At 43.5% G+C, this 19,160-nt stretch overlaps 1 protein-coding gene across 1 annotated transcript in view; it reads right to left on the bottom strand.

Moving 5' to 3' along the window:
* The window catches only part of CCDC73 (coiled-coil domain containing 73), a 140,459-nt gene that overhangs the window by 80,375 nt on the left and 40,924 nt on the right, over positions 1–19,160 (bottom strand). The window contains exons 5-6 of the mRNA XM_078853444.1: positions 5,613–5,648; positions 3,594–3,668 (exon numbers count right to left, since the gene is read on the bottom strand). Of these exons, the coding sequence (XP_078709570.1) occupies positions 3,594–3,668; positions 5,613–5,648 (111 nt within the window). The remainder of the gene's footprint in view (positions 1–3,593; positions 3,669–5,612; positions 5,649–19,160) is intronic.

Raw genomic sequence — 19,160 nt, 5'->3', positions numbered from 1 at the left:
GTACAACTCTTGCATTTCTTATTAATGAAAAATTCCCATTTGAAGTCATTAATGTAATACTTTCCACTCCAGTAATATCCACTGCAGAGTACCAGTGTCAATGAGACTCTTGAGTCAAGTAATCCCTGAGTAAGATTAGAAACATTTGATCTCTTATCTTTTATCTCATAGAACATACAAATGTTAGTGATATTTTAATACCTTTAACTATAGCATTATTATACTGCCAGCACATATTATTATCATTTGCAGAAGTGATAAAATGTTTAGGTATATAGCCACTATCCTGGACCTTTGAATATATGAATGTACAATCCTAAAAATTAAATACTGTTTTTGGATATACAAAAACTTTGCAATAGTTGTGATTTACCAACTAACTTTAGACCCTGAAGATCTTGGAGACTTTAGATCTCAAAGATTACCATCCATAAAATCAATAACTGGAACTTTAGTTGCAATTCTTGAATCTTGTACACTTGTACATGTAATCCTTCAACATTGGTAAGCACAAACAGAGGCATTCATTAGTGTTTCTGTTGTTAAGAGACTGACATTGTTTCAATTTTTAATTCATATTATGAGAGATTTATCACTTGAATATAAAAACTTGCTTTGCACTAAAATTTTGCATTCAAGTTTCAGTTCAGCTGGTAGTGTTCTATAGTGCCTTGTCTATCTAGCTAACGTATTAATAAGACACCTATCACCTTGGTATTGATGAACCCAGACCAGCATGTGAAAGATCAGTGTTAAATTTCCAATATCTCCATCTGGTAATGTTGCAAAGGAAATGAGTTCAGCCCGTTGGGAAAGAAGTACCTAATTTCATTCAACAACAATCCTCAGAGCCAATTAAGTTTGCCATCATGGGCACAATTATGGTGGCTGGCCACAACATGCAGTCTCAAGTGATGGCTGCAAATAAGAGGTGACCCTCAAATACAATCAGGGATACAGAGAAGACTAAAGAAAAAATATAATAACGAAGAGTCTTGTTTATGTAGACCTTCTGGAAAAAACACATTTTTGCACAAGGAAGCCTAGAGAACAATTAATCAATTTAAGGTGCAATTCTGACAATTTAAGAAAGTGATTTAAAAACTAAGAGTGAAAAATTATAATCCTGAGCAGAAATTTTACTTTAAAGAAAAGAATGCAGACCTATAGTATTTAAGAATTCATACTGAGGATCCCACAGCTGACTTTGGAAATTCCTTCTCCATTCTTTCCCTTTTTCCTCTTGCTTTGTCTCTTTACTCTATCTTTCCCTAATTCTCTGGTTTATCCACTCTGTTCCTTCCCCCCCACACACACACACACCAGCTGTCTCCTTTGTTCTCCATCATCCTCCCACACTGCATTGTATCTTCCTGTCTTTCCCCTCTCTTTCTTTAATTCCTGAATCTGCCTGGGGGCAGCTGAGGCTGCTCTAACTCATGCCAGGAGCTGAAATGGGTCCCGGGTCAGGGCAACAAAAAGGTGGCTTACAGACACAGTTGTGACTTCCTGTTTCCTTAAGCCCTGCGCACTGCAGAACATGCCAAATACAGAGATTGAGCCCTATGCACTGTTATATCTAGGTATAATAGGCTGGGTTAAGGAGGTTCAACCTCAACTCTGAATATACTTGCGTTGATAAATTTAAATCAAATTCTTAACATCCTATGAAATATTTTTTATTTCAGTTTATCTTACTTAAGGAAAGCCACGAGAACCATTATTACACTTGCTGTCCATGTATCATGGTCAGCAGACCATGAGCTACACTATACACCACCGGTTGTACATGTATAATTACATGTAATTATTCTTCATGTTAAAAATGTATGCCTTATTTCCAGCCTGAATTTGCCTAGCTTCAACTTCCAACCATTACATCATGTTATACCTTTCTTTGCTAGATTGAAGAGTCCATTATTAAATATTTGTTCCTTATGTAGGTACTTATAAACTCTCATCAAGTCACCCCTTAACCTTCTCTTTGTTAAGATAAATAGATTGAGTTCTCTGAGTCTATCACTGTAAGGAATGTTTTCTAATCCTTTAGTTATTTTCATGGCTCTTCTCTGAACCCTCTCCAATTAATAAAAATGTTAAATAGCATAGGGCCAAGGACTGATCCCTCAAGACCCCACTAGAAAGACACCCTTTTGATGATGATTCACCATTTACAATTACATTTTGAGAGCTATCAGTTAGCCAGCTTTTAATCCATTTAATGTGTGCCATGTTAATTTTATATCATTCTAACTTTTTAATCAAAATGCCGTGCAGTACCAGGTAAAATGCCCTACAGAAGTCTAAGTATCAATACTATTACTTTTATCAGCCAAATTTGTAATCTCATCAAAAAAAGATATCAAATTAATTTGACAGGCTCTATTTTCCATAAACCCATGTTGATTGACATTAATTATATTATCCTCCTTTAATTCTTTATTAATCGAGTCCCAGAAAAAGTGAGAGCAAGAGCCTGATGCTAGCAGTACTGGAGTTCAAGTCATATTGCAGCTGACTTGTAACAATCACTTTCAGAAATGTCAAAATCCCAGGCTTCGCAGAAGGTATTCTAGCACAATTAGCAAGACAAATATCACCAGTCTTATTGAAAATTTTTCTTCCAGTTAATCTGAAATTGCAAAGTGAGCATCTGAAGTATAACTACCTTCTTGCCCAGAGCAGAATAAATGACTAGCCTACTCAGCCAAAAGTAGGAAAATAATTAGGAGCTGACAAAACTTGAAATTTGGCAACACATTCCACTGTCAGAAATTCTCTCCTTCCTTAAACTAAACATTCCCTACTCCTACTCTCTAAGTCAACCAATCTCAGAACGTATGTCATTTTCTTTGTCTTTAAGAACAAGGCTATCATGGGCTACCTTCCAATATAAATATTTTTTAAAAGCCTTGTCTACACTGGAGATTGCCCTCATGCCAGCCACCACCGTAGCTGCACCCATGCAATGCCCCATAAAGACAAAATAAAACGCTATAACTCACAGCTTGAAACGTGTAGCTTGATCTGATTTCAAACAGTGCAAATCAGTGACTTTGTCAGGCAGGGGTCAGAGTTTGAGTGAGACATGTTTGTTAGTTGTGGACTATGTGGAGAAGATGGTAAACTTGTGGCAAACCCAGGTGAAGGGCAAAAGTAGCAGTATGATCTTGAGGACCATTGTGGGCAGCTGTTTAGGGGTCCCTTGCCAAGGCTTCCAGAGAGTGGGGGAAAAAAACCCTTCACTTCTCTGTAGCCAGAGGAGAAGACTTCAAAGAAAGAGGATGGCTGTGTCCCAGAGAGAGCAAAGGACAGTGTTTTATACTTCATTAGGACTTTTTATTTCCCCAGAAGTCCTCCTAGAAGGGAAGCACTAAATTAAAAAGCCCTGAGAAATAAAGAAAGACTGTGGACAGGCGAGGGAAACTCAGGCAGCAGCTGACCTGGCTGCTCGGAGGTCAGGTGCACCTGTACAGTAAAAAAAGAAAGTAAGAGCTCCTAGAAGACCCCCTTTAAAAACAAAGAATAAAGAAAAGCTTTCCACTTAACAAAGAGCTATATGAGTACTGCATTTAACAATAAAGTTAATTTACCTGTGATGTTTTTAATGTTTTCTTCAGCCCATCAATTTCTTTTTCTTTTGTTTCTATAGCAAGCTGATATTTGCCCTTTAAATCAGAAGTCATACTTTAGCATTTAGAAAAATCAAACACATTATGACAAAAACTTGTCAACCACAATTGTAAAGAATATAAAGCACTACTCTACTGTGATAGATTCTTGACCATGTAGAACAATCTGCATGCAAAACAATCATGTAGCATTTAGCTAAGTCAATATCTGGAGTATTTAGAAATCTGTTAAAAAGAGATTAAAACAGAGAGCACAATGGTGATTTTTCCCTGCTTACAAGTAGTCCGGGAACTTTGGACTCCAAGTGGATTATTTCCTTTATGGCAGAGAAATGTGAGGCATAAACGCAGGATTAACGAATTATCTCAGTTTTAAACCAAGATATTAAATACCAAAACAGCACAATGTAGAGCCATTTACCTATGCATTGGACCAAGGTCTTCTCAGAAACAACTTTTTCTGTTTTCTCAATCAGCAAATATATTGTGTCAGATTCTGATCTCAATTACCCTGTGAAACTCTAAAACACTTCAGTGGAGTTGCTCCAGATTTGAGTGCAGAATCAAGCCAAAAGACGTTGGCCCAGATCAAAGGTATTTGGACTCCCAGCTTCCATTGAAATCAATTGTAATTAAGGGGCCAAACACCTTTGAGGATCTGGGCCTTTGTCCCTGGAACAACATGTTCAACTCTAGTCTGTTCTTTCTTTCAGTTTCCAGAATGCTATTGGTTAAATTATGTGCTGAATTATATCTCATGCAATCTCCCAAAATCAGCTGTATGAGTAAAATTACTTCAATTGAATGCATACAATATTAGTGCAGAATTTGTCCTTTGTGTTAAGAGAGGATGGGTCAATTTATCCATGCAATTACATTAGTACAAATCAAAGTGATTACTGATTTTGGTGGTGTTGAAAATGGTATAAATCAGTGCAAAATTTGACTCTTCACCAACAGCTGTCAAAGAAAATTGGAAAACACCAACCAAGATGATGCCTAGAAGTGTGTAGAGATGCTGCACAACCTAAAAAGAGCTCTCCTCTCCCTCAAGTGAATGCTGTTAACCATTAGGTTTGAAGGCACTCATTGCTTTACTCTCAACATATTTTTTAACTGATTTAGGTAAACTGGTGCAAGTTTATGTACAGACACTCTTGTTTCAGTTAAAGAATTTGTTACGATTTTGCTTAATCCTGTAAAAAAGGATGAAGCTAAACTGAAATAAAAATGCCTACACACAAATTTGTACTGGTTTAACTATCTTGGTTTTAAAACATACTATTAGTTAAACCAGTACAAATTTGTGTATAGATAAGTTCTCTGTTTACATGAGAAAGTTACTCCAGTTTAACTTAAATTGGTGTAAAAACCAATTTAAACAGACACTTATTTCAGTTTAAGAGTGTCAACTATATATTGTAAACTATACACTGTATAGGGGTCAACTATAAACAGTGTAAACTATATACTGTATAGGGATCAGTATTGATCATTAAAATTCAGCCACCTCTGGGGTCAAATTCAGCAACCATTTAAAAGAGTGCACATTAACAGTTATTTAAGATCAGAGATGAAAAATACTTTATCCAGTTGAAACAAGAGGATTTTAGGCAATTACAATTAAATCAAAATTTAACCAGGTCAACCTTATGAAAACCGTCAACATTTTTCATTCTATGCTTAATTTAATACTTATTTTGTGCAGTTAAACTAGTATACTTATATGCATTATGCAATATTAATATTTTCTTACTATATGTTAGTACAGCACCTAGCACATTGGGACCCTAATCTCAGATGGGCCCTCTAGGCACTACTGCTATAAAAATAATAATAGTTTATTATTATTACTACATGATCTTTTATAGTTTATACTCAAAACACATGTAATGTACATTTTAAATTTTTATAACACACCTGTCACATATTTTTCCATTGAACGATAAATTATAGTAATAATGCAATTACACACAGTACCTTTTCTTCTTCCATGGTAAATGTCCTTGCTTGTAACTTCATTGCCAATAGTGGATAAAATTAAAAATGGTATGTTAAAACAACATATACTATATTTTAGCCTCTGTAGGATTAATTTTATTCCTACACTTTGACAATAGAACATAGTAAGATTGATTTTATTATTAGAGCAGTAGGATTAATTTTATTCATATCCTCTGACAACAGAATATAGTTAATAGTACACAAAACAATGTAAATGCTTTACTTTTATCACAGTTCTACAACAGCAGCAAATGTATGAACTAAACCCAACTTTTCCACGTCAAGCTGGAAAGGAAAATTTTCTTCACTTGCTAATTTATTTTTTCTGAGCTAGCATGTTGGTTAACCCGATACTAGTGGATCGAATCCTTCAGAACCATGTGGAGGGGCAATCTCGAGCCCCATAATACTTATTCCAGACATTTTTTCAGTCCTTGTAGATGATCCACAATAGATAATCAACAAAAAATAACACAACTTTGATGAAAAAGCAAATTGCAGGTACAAAAAGAAACTCTTATTTCCTGTAACTGTGGTTCTTTGAGATGTGATGCAGATATACACACACCTAGTGCACTGGAGCCAGAGAATTTTGTGTAGGAGTATCTGTAGGTGGAGCGGCACTCATGCCTCGTAGCTGTAGCCCCTCCCTGGCTAGATGAGGTAGTGCCGCCATGACCCCCCTCAGTTCCTACACACCACATGTCAAAAGTATCGACTCCGATGCAGAGGGGATGGAGAGTGGGTTGTGGAATACATGTTTGTATCACAGCTCAAAGAGGAGGTTACTTACTGTAACTGGAGGCAGCATGTGTCCCTGTGGAGAGAACTGTAAGACCCCCAGCAGGGGGAAGTTTGATATCTTATAGCATTCAAGTATTTGAACAGTACGCAGCCAAGATCCACTTAGAGATCCTTTGTGAGGATATGGCGTGGCCCCTTGATCTCTCCACCATGGCAACAAAAAGAGTCTCAGGCCTGGTCTACACTATGGGCTTAAGTCAAATTTAGCTGCGTTAGGTCGATTTAAAAATTACTGCATCCATACAACCAACCCCATTCCATCGACCTAAAGGGCTCTTAAAATCGACTTCTGTACTCCTCCCTGACAAGGGGAGTAGCGCTAAAATTGACCTTGCTGGGTCGATTTGGGATAGTGTGGACGCAAATTGGCCTCCAGGAGCTATCCCAGAGTGCTCCATTGGGACCGCTCTGGACAGCACTTTGAACTCCAATGCACTAGCCAGGTACACAGGAAAAACCCCAGAAAATTTTGGATTTCATTTCCTGTTTGGTCAGTGTGGCGAACTCAGCAGCACTCAGCAGCACAGATGACCATGCAGTCCCCCCAGAATCATAGAGCATAGAATGTTTCTATGCTCCCCCTATCATCTCTGTCCCTGAGGTTATCGTAGATTAGAAGATGAAAAAAATGCACTCGCGATGACATATTTTCTGAGCTCATGCAGTCCTCCCGTACTGATAGGGCACAGCTTAATGCATGGAGGCATTCAGTGGCAGAGGCCAGGAAAGAATTAAGTGAGCACAAAGAGTGGAGGCAGGACGCAATGCTGAGGCTAATGGGGGAGTAAACGGACATGATGAAGCGTCTGTTGGAGCTACAGGAAAGCCAACAAGAGCACAGACCTCCACTGCATCCACTGTATAACCGCCTACCCTCCTCCCCATGTTCCCTAGCCTCCTCACCCAGAAGCCCAAGAACGCGGAGAGGAGGCTCTGGACACCCAGCCACTCCACTCCAGAGGATGGCCCAAGCAACAGAAGGCTGTCATTCAAACAGTGATTTTTAGTGTGGCTACAATAAGCAATATGGCCTTGTCCTTCCCTCCTCCCCCACCCCACCCGGGCTACCTTGTCCGTTATCTCATTTTTTTTTTAATTAATAAAGAAAGAATGCATGGTTTCAAAACAATAGTTACTTTATTTCAAAGGGAGGAGGGTGGTTGGCTTACAGGGAATTAAAATCAACAAAGTGGGTGGGTTTGCATCAAGGAGAAACACACACAACTGCCACACCGAAGCCTGGCCAGTCATGAAACTGGTTTTCAAAGCCTCTCTGATGTGCAGTGCGCCTTACTGGGCTCTTCTAATCACCCTGGTGTCTGGCTGCTCAAAATCGGATGCCAGGCGATTTGCCTCAACCTCCCACCCCACCATAAACATCTCTCCCTTACTCTCACAGATATTATAGAGCACACAGCAAGCAGCAATAACAATGGAAATGTTGGTTGTGCTGAGGTCTGACTAGTCAGCAAACAGCGCCAGCGAGCTTTTAAAGGTCCAAAGGCACATTCTACCATCATTCTGCACTTGCTCAGCCTGTAGTTAAACTGCTCCTTACTACTCTCCAGGCTTCATGAGCCATGGGAGCAAGAGGTAGTCTGGGGTAGGTGCGACTGTGCAGTGGTGCCAGCTGGGAGAGCAGCCTGAGGCAGAAGCCTCCAGCTTGCATGATATTCCAGGCAGGATTGAATCTTCATGAGACGAAACTTAAAGAAGAGAATGACCTGGCTCCCATTCGGTGCTCTAAGAGGAGGATAGCCATGTCTGTCCAGGCGCCCCGATCGACCTCACCAAGGTCTGCCAGGAGCACCCAGGAGAGGTACGACAGTTAAGAGTCCTACTGTACCATCTGCCGCGAAGACAAGGAGCTGCTGCTGTGTAGCAATGCAGTACTGTGTCTGCCAGCAGCACCCAGGAGACGTACGGTGACGGTGAGCTGAGCGGGCTCCGTGATATGGCGTCTGCATGGGTAACCCAGGAAAAAAGCCGTGAAACGATTGTCTGCCGTTGCTTTCATGGAGGGAGGAAGGAGGGAGGGACAGGGGCCTGACGACATGTACCCAAAACCACCCGCGACAATATTTTTGCCCCATCAAGCACTGGGAGCTTAACCAGAATTTCAATGGACAGCAGAGACTGCAGGAACTGTGGGATAGCTACCCACAGTGCACCACTCTGTAAGATGATGCTAGCCACGGTCGTGAGGATGCACTCCACTGGCTTAATGAGCTTAGTGTGGACATATGTAATCGACTATAAAATCAGTTTCTAAAAATCAACTTCTATACAATCAACCTAATTTTGTAGTGTTGACATACCCTCAGAAAGTTTCTAAAGGGCCTAGCTCTTTGTAGGTAGAATGCTAGGGCATGTCTGACATCCAGGAGAGGCATGTGGTTTTGGAAAGAATACAGGTAAGTGGATTGATTGACTGAGATGGAATTCAAACACAACCCTGGGGAGGAATTTGCAGTGCAACCTCTGTGAAATCTTCTCCTTGTGGAAAACCACTGCTGTCATAGTCATTAGCTGACTAGCCCACCTGGCCAAAGTGATGGCTAATAGGAATGCAACTTTTATGAAAGGTGGGTCATGGTACTGGTTGCCATAGGTTCGAAGGGTGGTTCTGTGAGAGCTGAGAGGACGAGGTTAAGATCCCACTGGAGCCTGTGTTTGACAACAGATGGGAAGGTTCTGACCAAGCCTTTCATAAAATATACTGCCTTTGGGTGCATGAAGATAGAGCATCCCTCCACTATGGGAAGGAAGGTACTAAATGTCACTAGGTGCACAAAGAGGGAGCTGAGGGCTAAGCCCAATGTTTTCAGGGTGAAGAAATACTCAAGGACAACCAGGATGGTCACCATGTCAAGAGAATGATGATGACAGTGCACCCACTTCAAGAAGAGGTGCCACTTTGTCTGGTAGCACATTCTGTTGGACTCTTTCCTACTCTGGTTAAGGATCCATTGGACTGAGGCTGAACATGCACGTTCTATGTTAGACACTGTCACGGGGTTCACTCCCCACTAGCAGCGTCTCCTGCTGTCTGTCCTGGAAATTTATCTCTGCCAGGTGTTGCACTCCCCCTCCGGTGGTGTCTTCACCCGTGCTGTCATGCCCTGCTGGCTCTCTCACTCCACGAACTGCAGTCTCCTCTTTGTGGCTTGGCCCTCCAGCCCGGTCATTAAGGTTCTCCCCTTCTGGGGAATTCAAAAGTCCTTCCAGACCCGCTGTCTGGCTGGCAACTCCAACGCCCTTGCCACTTCTCAGTGGCTAGTAGGGGAACCCAGGCCTGCCCACTGCACTTGGTTCCAGCCAAGGACCCTATAACAAGCAGCCAAGGTCTCTGCATGGTCCCACCCCTTGCTGCTGTTTCCCTGGCCTTCTTCCTACTTATCTAGCTTCCCCTCTCTCTAGGTTTGCCAGCCTCCCAACTCCCTCCACTCAAGGAGTGGCTGCAGCCTACTAACCTGAAACCCGGCATCTGTAGCCAGCTTCCGGCTTTATAGGCTCCATCTGTTCCTGCAAAAGTGAGCCTGTGTGCAATCAGTTAGTTTCCTGCTGCCTGGCTCCTTCTCCAGGTGCAGCCTGGGGAATTAATTGGCCAGCCAGGCCAACTTAACCCCTTCCAATCCTGTGTTAGGTGGACACCCCATCACAGATGCCCATCCAAACCCCAGGCCATGAGGTGAAGAGAGACTGAATTGGGATGCAAGCCTCCCTTGGTCCTGTTTGAGAAGATCCAGGAATGACTGGAGCCTGACCAGTGGAGTGCTTCAGGTGGTCTGTGAACCAGAACTCCCAGGGCCAGTAGAGTACTATGAGAATGATGATGGTCTGTCCTGGAAAACTTTCCGGAGAACTTGAGGCAGAAAGGGAATTGGAAGAAAGGTATATTGAAGGTCACCCATTCAGGGGAGCAGGAGAACATCACCCTGGGAGTATCTGCCTACAGCCTTCCTCAAGCAGCAGATGGGAAGCTTTTGATTAATTTGTGATGCAAAGAGGTCTCATCAGGGAGTACCACACCATGCAAAGAGATCAGTCAGGACTGTGTTGTGTAGTTTCCATTTGTGGTCTATGCAGAGAGTCCTGCTCAGTACGTCGGCCAGGGAATTCTAAGAACTTGGGAGGTACACACCCTGTATGGTCACCTGGTTTCTGACACACCAATTCCTCTGCCTCGGAGTAGAGAGGATAAGATCTCATCCTCCCCTGCTTGTTGACATAGACCACTATGGTAATGTTGTCAAATAGGATCTTCACATGGAGACAACTTCTTGCCACGACTGTCCCACTAAGAAGCCAGTTGTCCAGGTACAGGAATACCTTACAAGTCCCTGGCATCTCATTTGGGCTGCTATGACTACAAACACCTTAGTAAAGATCATTGGTGCTGTTGCTAGGCTGAAGGGAAGGATGTGAAACCGGTAATGTTGCTGCCCCACCTTGAATCTCAGGAACTTCCTGTGAGATGAGTGGATGTCCACATGGAAGTATGCATCTTTCTTCGCAAGAGCAATGAACCATGATTCCTCCTAGAGGGATGGAATTATCGATATCAGTGTGACTATCCAGAATTTCAGCTTTCTGATTAATATATTTAGCTGACAAAAATTCAGGATGAGCCTCTACCCTCCGCCTTTTTTGCGGATGAGGAAATATGGTGAGTAGAACCCTCTCCCCTGGTATTGAGGCAGGATGACCTCTATCGCACCCTTGAGAAGCAGGGAGTCTGAAGAATCAATTGGTGAGAGGGATCCCCAAAGGGAGTCAGGTGGGAGAGTGATGAGGCAGGAACAAAAGAAATTCTGTGGAGTATCTGTGGATAATGTCCAGTACCCAACTGTTCACGGGGATCTTGCCTCAACTATGGGCAAGATGGCCACCAAAGATAATGGGGAGTGAGGTAGGTGGCATCAAAGGTAGTTCACAGGTCTCAACCCATATCAAAAATGACTCTTGGACTGCAGCTGGGAAAGAATTGAGGAGGTGCCAAAGGCCGGGGCTGGGAAGTGGGCTATCTGGGACCTCTGTCATCTGGGGAAGATGGCTGTTGACAGTAGGATGGGTAGGCATTAGGTGACTGTGGTCTGAAGGGCTGCCTCTGGTGCTTTTTTCTGTGGGGCAGCGTGTAGATTCCCAGGAACCGCAGAGTGGAGCATGAGTGCTTCAAGGAATGCTGAGACTCATCCATCTTGTCATTAAAAAGATTGGCTTCATCGAAAGGGAGGTCCTCAATGATGTTCTGAACCTCTCTCAGGAAACCCAAAGACTGGAGCCAAGAGTCTCTGCGCATAACCTGTCTGGTGCCCAGGAACAGGATGCAGTGTCAGCTGCACCACTGCAGCCTGGAGGGCCACCTTTGCTATCAGTTTCCTCCCATCTACCAAGGCCTGGAACTGGGCCTGGTCATCTTCAGGGAGCTTGTCCTTAAGCTCTTCCATCCTGCTGTAGATACTGAAATCATACTTAGCAAACAGCACCTGGTAGTTGGCTATGCAAAACTGCAGCCCGCTGAGGAAAAGATCTTCCTGCCTAGGAGGTCCAACCTTTTTGACCCCTTGTCTGGTGGGCTGGACTTCTGTGGAGGTTTTGAGCCTGCTCCACAGCTGTTGTTGAACCCACTCCACAGTGAATTAGAGGCCAGGTGAATAAAAAGGAAATTGGTCCCTTTGCATGGCATGAAATAGCATCTCTTGGCTTTTTCGTGGGAGGAGGAGACATGATACAGGCATGTGCCAAACCATCCTGGCCGGTGCCAGTATGGTCGTCTTTATGGGTAGGGGCACCCTGGTTGGTCCCTGTGGTTGAAGAACATTCAGGAGACAATGTTGGGGATCCTGGACTTCCCCAGCAGAATTTGTAGATCACTAGCCACACTCTGTAGCAGTTCTTGGTATGGACGGGAGTCATCCATTAGAGAGTGTGGCAAAAGGATGTCTGCCTCATCCAGCGATGAGAAGGCTCCAATCAGAACTGGCAGTACCGATTCCATGTCTTCCTCCTCGTATACCAATGAAACCAGCTGGTAAGTGTGGGGGGGAACAATAAGACCCCCTGAGATGTTGCCAGACGTCTGTAATACGGGTCCCAGGGACTCCAGTAGGGCCAGAAGGAGGGGGTCCACTGGTCTCAGCAGACTCCATTGAAAGTGATACTAAGCTTCCTAGTGGCGGAGGGGCAGGCAGAGAAAGAGTCATAGCCAGGTGGATATGGTTGTCTTGACTGTCCATCCGGGTTCGTGCACTGTGGCAGAGACATTGGCAGGGCTATGTCCTGGGATTCCTCTAAGTCAGACAACAATTCCATTGGAAACAGCAAGACCATTGGTACCGGGGGGTCCCGATCTGATGGATGGGGGAGGGGCATCTCCTGCAACAGTTCATCCTCAGGCACAGGAATGTCCCAGAGAATGGACAGGCCAGACAGGAGTGGAGACAGTCTGCGTATTGATGAGGTGGCACCGATGGAACATCCAGGGCCACACTCGGAGTTGGGTGCTCCATGTGTCCCACCACCATGGTCACCGATGGTACCAAAGGATACTGCTTCTTCTTTACTTTACCCTTGGGAGCCAGTTCTGCAGGATCAGCCCATGATGTCTCACCCGACCTGGCACAGCTTGGAGAGGAAATGTGCCTCTTATGCACAATCTGCTGCAGGGATCTGTTCTTATGACCAAAAGAGCGTTTCTTATTCTTGTGGGGGGGCTTGTCCTGGGACTTTTGCTGCTGACGACTACGCATCATGGCTTGTGGTCAGAGGGGCACTACTGGTTGGTGGAGGCCACTGTATGAGGGTGTCTCCCTGGCCAGGATCAGAGTGAGTCTGGGGCCTCAAATCTTCTTTGATCAGGAACTTATGGAGTTGGAGCTCACAGGCCTCTCTAGTTCTTGGTGGAAAGGACTTACATATGTCGCACTTCATCCAGACACTAGAGGCACCATTGATGCTCATCACTAATGGAAAAGGAATGAGGGCAGGAGATGCAGTTCTTGAAGCCTGGGACCTGGGTGTAGCCCTTAGGTAGCAAAGGGTTCTTCTCCACAGTTGGGGTTCTATACGACACTGTACTATGCTAAACTATCTCAAACTAAGCTATAAAACTATTAAAAAAATATTTACACAGGTATATACAACAACTCTCTTAATGAAATAAAAGTAAAGGTGGAATAGGAGTTCCAATTTAGGCCATGTGGAGGTAAGAAGGAACTGTAGTGGTGTCAACCCCACCGTCCCTGATTCCTCATGTTTCCAACCAAGGGTAAGACACTGTGCTTGTGCAGGTCTATGGACTCTGATTGCAGAAAACTTCTGGACGCGGAAACATGGCATGCATGCACACCCACGTGTGGAATACACATAGGGACTATCACTCAAAGAAGTAGTAACTGTTTCTTCTTCTTTGAGTAGATGCAGCCGTGTAGGTGATTCACAAGCAGTACACACAAGAGGTGGGGGAGCCTACTTAAAGAAGGACTGCAGGACTGCTCTACCAAAGTACACATCTGTTCTTCATGCAACAGTAATGGCATAATAGTTGGTAAACATATGCACAGGTGATCAAATGGCAGCCCTGCAAATGTCCAATACTGAAACGTCACCTAAAAAGGCCATTGACATAGCCAGTGCCCTCAGAGTGAGCTTGCAGTTTTTGAGGAAGCATAGTTCACACTATTTTGTATGCAGTCTAGATGCAGGAAGTTATCCACCTGGAGACTGTCTGCAAAAAGAGGGCTTGTCCCTTCTTCCAGTCTGCATATGACAGACAAGGCAAAGCACAAAACTGTTTAGTCCTGTCCAAGTAAAAGGTGAGGCAGTGCCTGACCTTCAGTGAATGAATATGCTGCTTCTCCAGGGTTTGTCGGTCTGTGGCTTGGGACAGAACACTGGTAGATATGCTGCTTGAATTCAGGTGAAATTGAGTCATTACTTTACATAAAACTCTGTGTGGCTGCAAGGTCACTTTGTCCGTGGACAGCTGAGTATAAGGAGGCTCTACCATCACAGCCTGCAACTCATGGAGGTCATAGCCACCAGGAATGCAGTCTTTTGACACAGTAGTGGAAAAAATATGCCAAAGACTCAAACAGAGGTCCCATCAGAGCTGCTAAAACTATATTGAGGTCCCACAAACAAAATGGTTCTCTCACAGGTGGGTGCAGACGAAGGACTCCTTTCAAGAACCTTGCTACCATGGCATTCAAAAATAACAACCTCCCCTGGATGGAAGGGTGAAATGCCGAAATTGAAGCCACGTGGATCTTCAAACAGACTGAGTGCAAGATGTAACAAGTATACCAAGATGTCCTGAATTCCAGTCAACATTGGTTGAACCCTGAGGGCCGATGACCACATTGAAAAACGTTCCCATTTGGCCAAATAGGCCAATCTGGTGAAGGGCTTCCTACTATTAAGTAAAACCTGCCACACAGCCTCCAAACATTGTTCCTATTCTTCATTTAGCCATGGAGGAGCAACACAGTGAAATAGAGAGACACCTGAGTGCAACACGCAAGTTCTGACCATATTGCTGGTCCTGGGCAGTGGGAACCAAGAGAAGAGGACTGTTAGGATATAGATATTCAGGCCTGTCTGCAAAGGCCTGTACTTTAAGAATTTAGGTGTATTCTTATCACTTGGCTAGTTCCAGAGGTATAAAAGAAAGAATCAAAACCACTGTCTGCCAGTGTAAGGGCCTTCTCTTACTGTGACAGTTTGTGGCCCTGTGCTTAGGCTCAGGCCTTTGGCTAAGCAGCAGAGGCAGCCATAAGCTGGGAAGCGAACGGTCACATCCTCACATTCCAAACTAGTCACATTGAAATAAGGTGCTATTGGGCTGTTAGGCACTATCAGGACAGGATTGTATTCCTATCACCTCCAGAGAAAGGGAAGTGCCTAGAAAATGTAAAAGGAAACTTAGTTTGATAGCATCCTGTCTGGCAAGAATTCACTTATCAATACCTGGGATGTGAAATCCTCACTTCTGTGTTGTCTTGTCATTGTAGTTCCCACTTTGCTATTGTTTGTCTGTATAATCTCTGTCTGGTTCTGTGATTGTTCCTGTCTGCTGTATAATTAATTTTGCTGGGTGTAAACTAATTAAGGTGGTGGGATATAATTGGTTACATAATCATGTTACAATATGTTAGGATTGGTTAGTTAAATTTCAGGAAAATGATTGGTTAAGGTATAGCTAAGCAGAACTCAAGTTTTACTATATAATCTGTAGTCAATGAGGAAGTGACGGGGTGGGGGTGTGGGTGGGGGTGGGCATGTGGGTGTGTGAGATGGGAACAGGGAATGGGGGTAAGAAAATTGGAATCATGTTTTGCTAAAGGGGGAGATGGGAACAGGGAATGGGAGTAAGGAAGTTGGAATCATGTTTGGCTAAGGGCAGGAATGGGAACAGGGACACAGGTGTAAGGCTCTGTGGTGTCAGAGCTGGGAAGGAGGATACTAAGGAAGGAAACTGGAATCATGCTTGCTGGAAGTTCACCCCAATAAACATCGAATTGTTTGCACCTTTGGACTTCGGGTATTGTTGCTCTCTGTTCATGCGAGAAGGACCAGGGAAGTAAGTGGGTGAAGGAATAAGCCCCCTAACAAGGACACCCTGTCATACATTGTTCTGTCCTGTACACAACCATATATCCAATTGTCCTCAGCCACATTTGGAGAGGGCCAAGATGCAGCCTGACAAACTGGACTAACTGCGTGCATGCAGCCATGTGACCCAACAGTCTTAGGCACATTCAAACTGTAGTTGAAGGCTGAGAGTGCAGTTCCAGACACAGATGACCAATCACCTGAAAACAGATCTGCGCCAAGGCAACACCAGTGACAAGGAATGTATCATTCCTCAGTTCCAGACCTGGCACCAGTCTCAACTCTGCAGTCTGTGGCAGGGGAGATTAGGCTATGTTACCAACAGCCACTGAGGTTCTGCGACATATCCAGATGGTGCCAATGAGGTTGTGGATGTCATGAGTGGGGAATCTGGAACTGATAGGCAGAGTAGATCCACTGCCACCTGGTATGCCACTGGTGTGGAGAAAGCTGGTGTCAGCATAGATGTCATTGGTACAGACTCAACGGACGTTCCAGGATCGGAACCAGAGTACATGGTATGGGACCCTGCGTGTCTACACGGTACCAGGGAGTGATTTGAAGGAACTGTTCCATCCCACTTGCCAGCAGTAGCACGGCACCCATCTGTACTCTTCTTAGACCAAGAGGAGTCATCACGAGACTTATAGTGATCTCGATTGGTCTTATGAGACTTTTTCCTTGGCACCTTCAAGGAGGGGAACAGCTTCTCCATCTCTAGGGGGAATTGCCAGCCCCAGAACATGGAGCAGCATCCTACACCAAGTCTGAAGGTGCCCAATGATCCAACGTGGACCTCAGTACTGAAACAGGTCTCATGGCTTGCTCAAGGAGGTGCTGCTTTCAGGAAAAGGTCTCTAGCCACCTGAGTCTATTTAGTGAAGGATTTACAAATCAAACACTGCTCCTGGGCATGATCCTGGTCCAAATGGAGCAAGTACTTCATGTGAGGATCATTGCTGGGGATCACACACCCCCTCAGGGCAGACAGTGTTTGAACCATGGTGAAAGCATCACTCAGGGCAAATAACAATACTAACTTACTTTCTAACACTAAAGTAGTGTACTAATTAAACAACTACACAGAGAAAAACTCTCAGCACTGAGAAGGGATTGAGAGGTGAAACCACGAGAGGTCAGATTCCAGCCACAGGTGGTGAGAAGAAACTGAGGGTGGTCAGGGTGGTGCCATGTCATAGAGCCAGGAGAGGGGCTATGGCCACAAGGCATGAGAACTGCCCCCCATGAGTACTGCTAGGTGAAATTCTCCAGCTTCAATGCACCACACACGTGCACACCCAAGTGCAATACACGGCTGCATCTACTTGAAGAAGAATCTCATTTTCTTCAAAGAATTGTGTACCTGCCATTTGCTTTTTTTCTAAAAATGTATGTCTTGCATTGGCCCAGACCTTCACCTGTAGTGTTCTGTTAACTATTTTTCACTTATAGAAGTCCCCACAAACCAGGATCCACCAACCCAAACCAGCATCAGACCCTGTCAGAACAACAAATCCAAAATATGCAGATGTATCTCCACTGTTATAATGATCAATACCCCCTACAACACACCTTTCATCATCAATAGATCCTACATTTGCCTATCACAGCATGTGGTGTACCTCATTCAGTGCATTAAATACCCTAACAATTATTATGTGGGGGAACCCAGACAATCACTAGAGTCTCAAATGAACTCTCACAGAAAAATTATAAAAGACAAAAACATCCTATCACCCATGGATGAACACATTTCACAAAACAATGTCTCCATATCAGACCTCTCAGTCCTCATCCTGAAAAGAAACCTGCACAACACTGTCAAAAGATGAGCCTGGGTACTTAAATTCATAACTCTGCTGGACACTAAAAAACATGGACTCAGAGATGCTGGTTTTATGGCTCATTACAATAATTTGTAATTGTAACATACCTTGCTGCCTACTACTCTCCTTTGTCCCACTATTGCAGAGGTGTTGATTGTCCACGTCATTTTAAGTGGTATCCTACATGTGTGAACCCCATATGCTTAACAATCTGTCCAACTTTGTACTTAGGTTGGCCAGTCTGGTCTACCTTCCCCAGACCTCAGGAAGAGCTCTGTGAAGTTTGAAAGCTTGTCTCTTCCACCAACAGAAGTTGGTCCAATAAAAGAAATTAGCTCAGCCTCCTTGTCTCACTTATTTTGAGATACTTTATTCATTGAAATGGTGGCAATGAGGAAATAAACTTTAAAAGAAAATATAAGGATTGTATTTCATGGTTCAAAGGGAAGAAGAAAAAAATATTGGTGCATTATATTAAAATGCCACTTAGGTCAGGTCAATTCAATAAAGTACCTAAGCACGTACGAAATTTTAAGTGTCAGTAATCCCACTGTTCAAGTAACATAACTGTGCTTAAAGCTACCTTAAGGCAGCACCTGAAAATTTTCCTACTTTAGGGGACTCCTTAACAGCTGCTGTTCCTCTTGGTTGGGAGGTTGTCAGGGGCAGGGCTAGAACACAATGCACTTCAGCAATCCTAGCCAATGAAGCATCATTTATAGAGCAGTTATTCATTAGCACAAGTTAGAGAAGCTCTAACTTGTACCAGGAAGCAATTCAGCCACCAGCAGCCTCCAAAGGCAGATCAGGTGGGGACTCCCAGGTGTGTCAAGCAGTGCTCTGGAAAAGCTGAGGATCTGGCCCAAAGTATATTATACTTACACTTAATTAGATCCAAATAAATCCTATTTTTGCTTCTCTGGTTGCATTAATGTTTAAGGCTGGATGATATTTTGGAACATATTTTTGAAGGGGATATCTTTCTTCAGGTAGGAACTTGACCAGGTTGACTATTTCTTCCTGATCATCATAATTTTACCTTTGCCAAATTCTTAGCTTTGTGAGATTTCTGTGAAAAAAAAGATTCTCTCTCTCTCTCTCTCTGATATAGCTGTAGGAAGTATTAATTAAAACGTGTGTTTTGTGTGTCTGAAAGCAAAAAAGGACTTAATGTTTTCTAGTGGGGATGTATCATAATATTTTATACACAGCATTACAAGTTTTTAATACTACTGGATAATTTGGTTTTCTGACCACCATATGTAAAAGTATTATTATC

Source organism: Lepidochelys kempii, chromosome 6, assembly GCF_965140285.1.
Source record: "Lepidochelys kempii isolate rLepKem1 chromosome 6, rLepKem1.hap1, whole genome shotgun sequence".
Classification (NCBI taxonomy): Eukaryota; Metazoa; Chordata; order Testudines; family Cheloniidae; genus Lepidochelys; species Lepidochelys kempii.
This window is presented reverse-complemented; position numbering and strand designations above follow the sequence as displayed.